This window comes from Cynoglossus semilaevis, unplaced genomic scaffold (genome assembly GCF_000523025.1).
Source record: "Cynoglossus semilaevis isolate Cse_v1.0 unplaced genomic scaffold, Cse_v1.0 C19179500, whole genome shotgun sequence".
Lineage (NCBI taxonomy): Eukaryota > Metazoa > Chordata > Actinopteri > Pleuronectiformes > Cynoglossidae > Cynoglossus > Cynoglossus semilaevis.
The window spans coordinates 1-1,277 of NW_007585903.1; the positions used below are offsets into that span (position 1 = coordinate 1).

Consider the following 1,277-nt stretch of genomic DNA (forward strand, 5'->3'; position numbering starts at 1 on the left):
GCTGTTACTGTTACTGTTACTGCTGCTCCACCTTGGTGGACCTGACGACGCGTCCTTGTTCCAGATGTTCAAAGGTTTTGACAAGGCCAAGGACATTCAGTACGTCTACACTCCAGTCTTCTCCTCTCTGTGTGGAGTCAAACTGGACTCCAACAACAAGGCCGGATATCTGCTCTCAGGTGAACTAGTGCTGTACCCAGTTCAACCACACGGGGATGTAAACAACAATAATCAAATACTGTCCATATATATACTTTTTGATAGTGTTCTTTGGGTGATGAGCCAAACACCTGATGAAATACAGTGTTGTTTGAAGACCTCCAGTTTTGCTTCATCTGACTAAAGAGTTTATTTACATGGCTTTGTTTTATATTAAAGTTGCTTAGTTTAAAAAAGTAAAAAATAAATTAAAAAAATTAGATAGTGTCAAAAAATGATGGCCCGCAGCCAAGACAGGGCCCTTTGTCTCCCTAATCCGGTCCATCAAACACGTTAGTTATCCACGTTATGGTAGGAACTGATTTCAATTCGTTCAATTTTGTTCTGCATTGTTTTGCATCAAGATGGTGCCACTAGATGGCGACAGACTCAAACGCCTCAGTTTCCACATAACTCTGCAAATCTTTTATGAAAAAATTTAAATAAAATAAAAATGATACAAAACACTCATAAAGAAATGACAAAAAAGTTTTCTGAGCACATATAAATTGAAAGTAAATTATTTAATTAAAGTAAGGTAACGATTGTGCGTTTTTATAGAGGTTAGATGTTACGACAGACCCTACACTGCCCCCGATGGAAGCGCAGAGTATCACCAAACACTTGTGTTTTTTATCCCTAATATTTTTGTTCTATTTGAATAATAATTGTTCGTACCAACAGGGAGCATGTGGAGCGATGGAAGGATTTCCATTGGTCAGTGTGACTTGGTGGAATCCTGGGACAATTTGTCGCTGTCCCAGAAGAAGAACCTCAACTACAGATACCAGATGGGCTGTGAATGCAGGGTGAGGGACACTGTTCACGTTTGTCAGGAATGATGGGAAATTCCTTCAAAACCAACTTCTAAAGACCGTACAGAGCGTTCTGTTACCCCTATTGACCAGCAGTGGTACTGCAAAATACATTTAAATCTGGCTTTAAAAACAGGACAAAGACTAAATCCACTTGTGACGCACAACCATCACGCTCATGTGAAATTTTAGTCATGATGTCATGTTGAGCAGCCAATCACCAGCCACTAGCTGACAGAGCCAGCTTGAAGTATTGAAGTATTG

At 39.9% G+C, this 1,277-nt stretch overlaps 1 protein-coding gene across 1 annotated transcript; it reads left to right on the forward strand.

Moving 5' to 3' along the window:
* Nucleotides 1–6: 6 nt before the first annotated feature.
* On the forward strand, nucleotides 7–1,270 carry LOC103399155 (metalloproteinase inhibitor 4-like). The gene is made up of 2 exons (XM_008337887.3): nucleotides 7–179; nucleotides 883–1,270. Exons 1-2 carry the CDS (start codon nucleotides 65–67, stop codon nucleotides 1,038–1,040), a joined length of 273 nt encoding a protein of 90 aa, XP_008336109.1. The 5' UTR covers nucleotides 7–64; the 3' UTR covers nucleotides 1,041–1,270.
* Nucleotides 1,271–1,277: the final 7 nt, after the last annotated feature.

Excerpts from the sequence above, each read along its gene's own strand:
- LOC103399155 (XM_008337887.3), top strand. The coding sequence starts at position 65 with ATGTTCAAAGGTTTTGACAAGGCCAAGGACATTCAGTACGTCTACACT. Across the intron at positions 180-882 it reads GGCCGGATATCTGCTCTCAG|GGAGCATGTGGAGCGATGGA; the intron begins GTGAACTAGTGC and ends TCGTACCAACAG.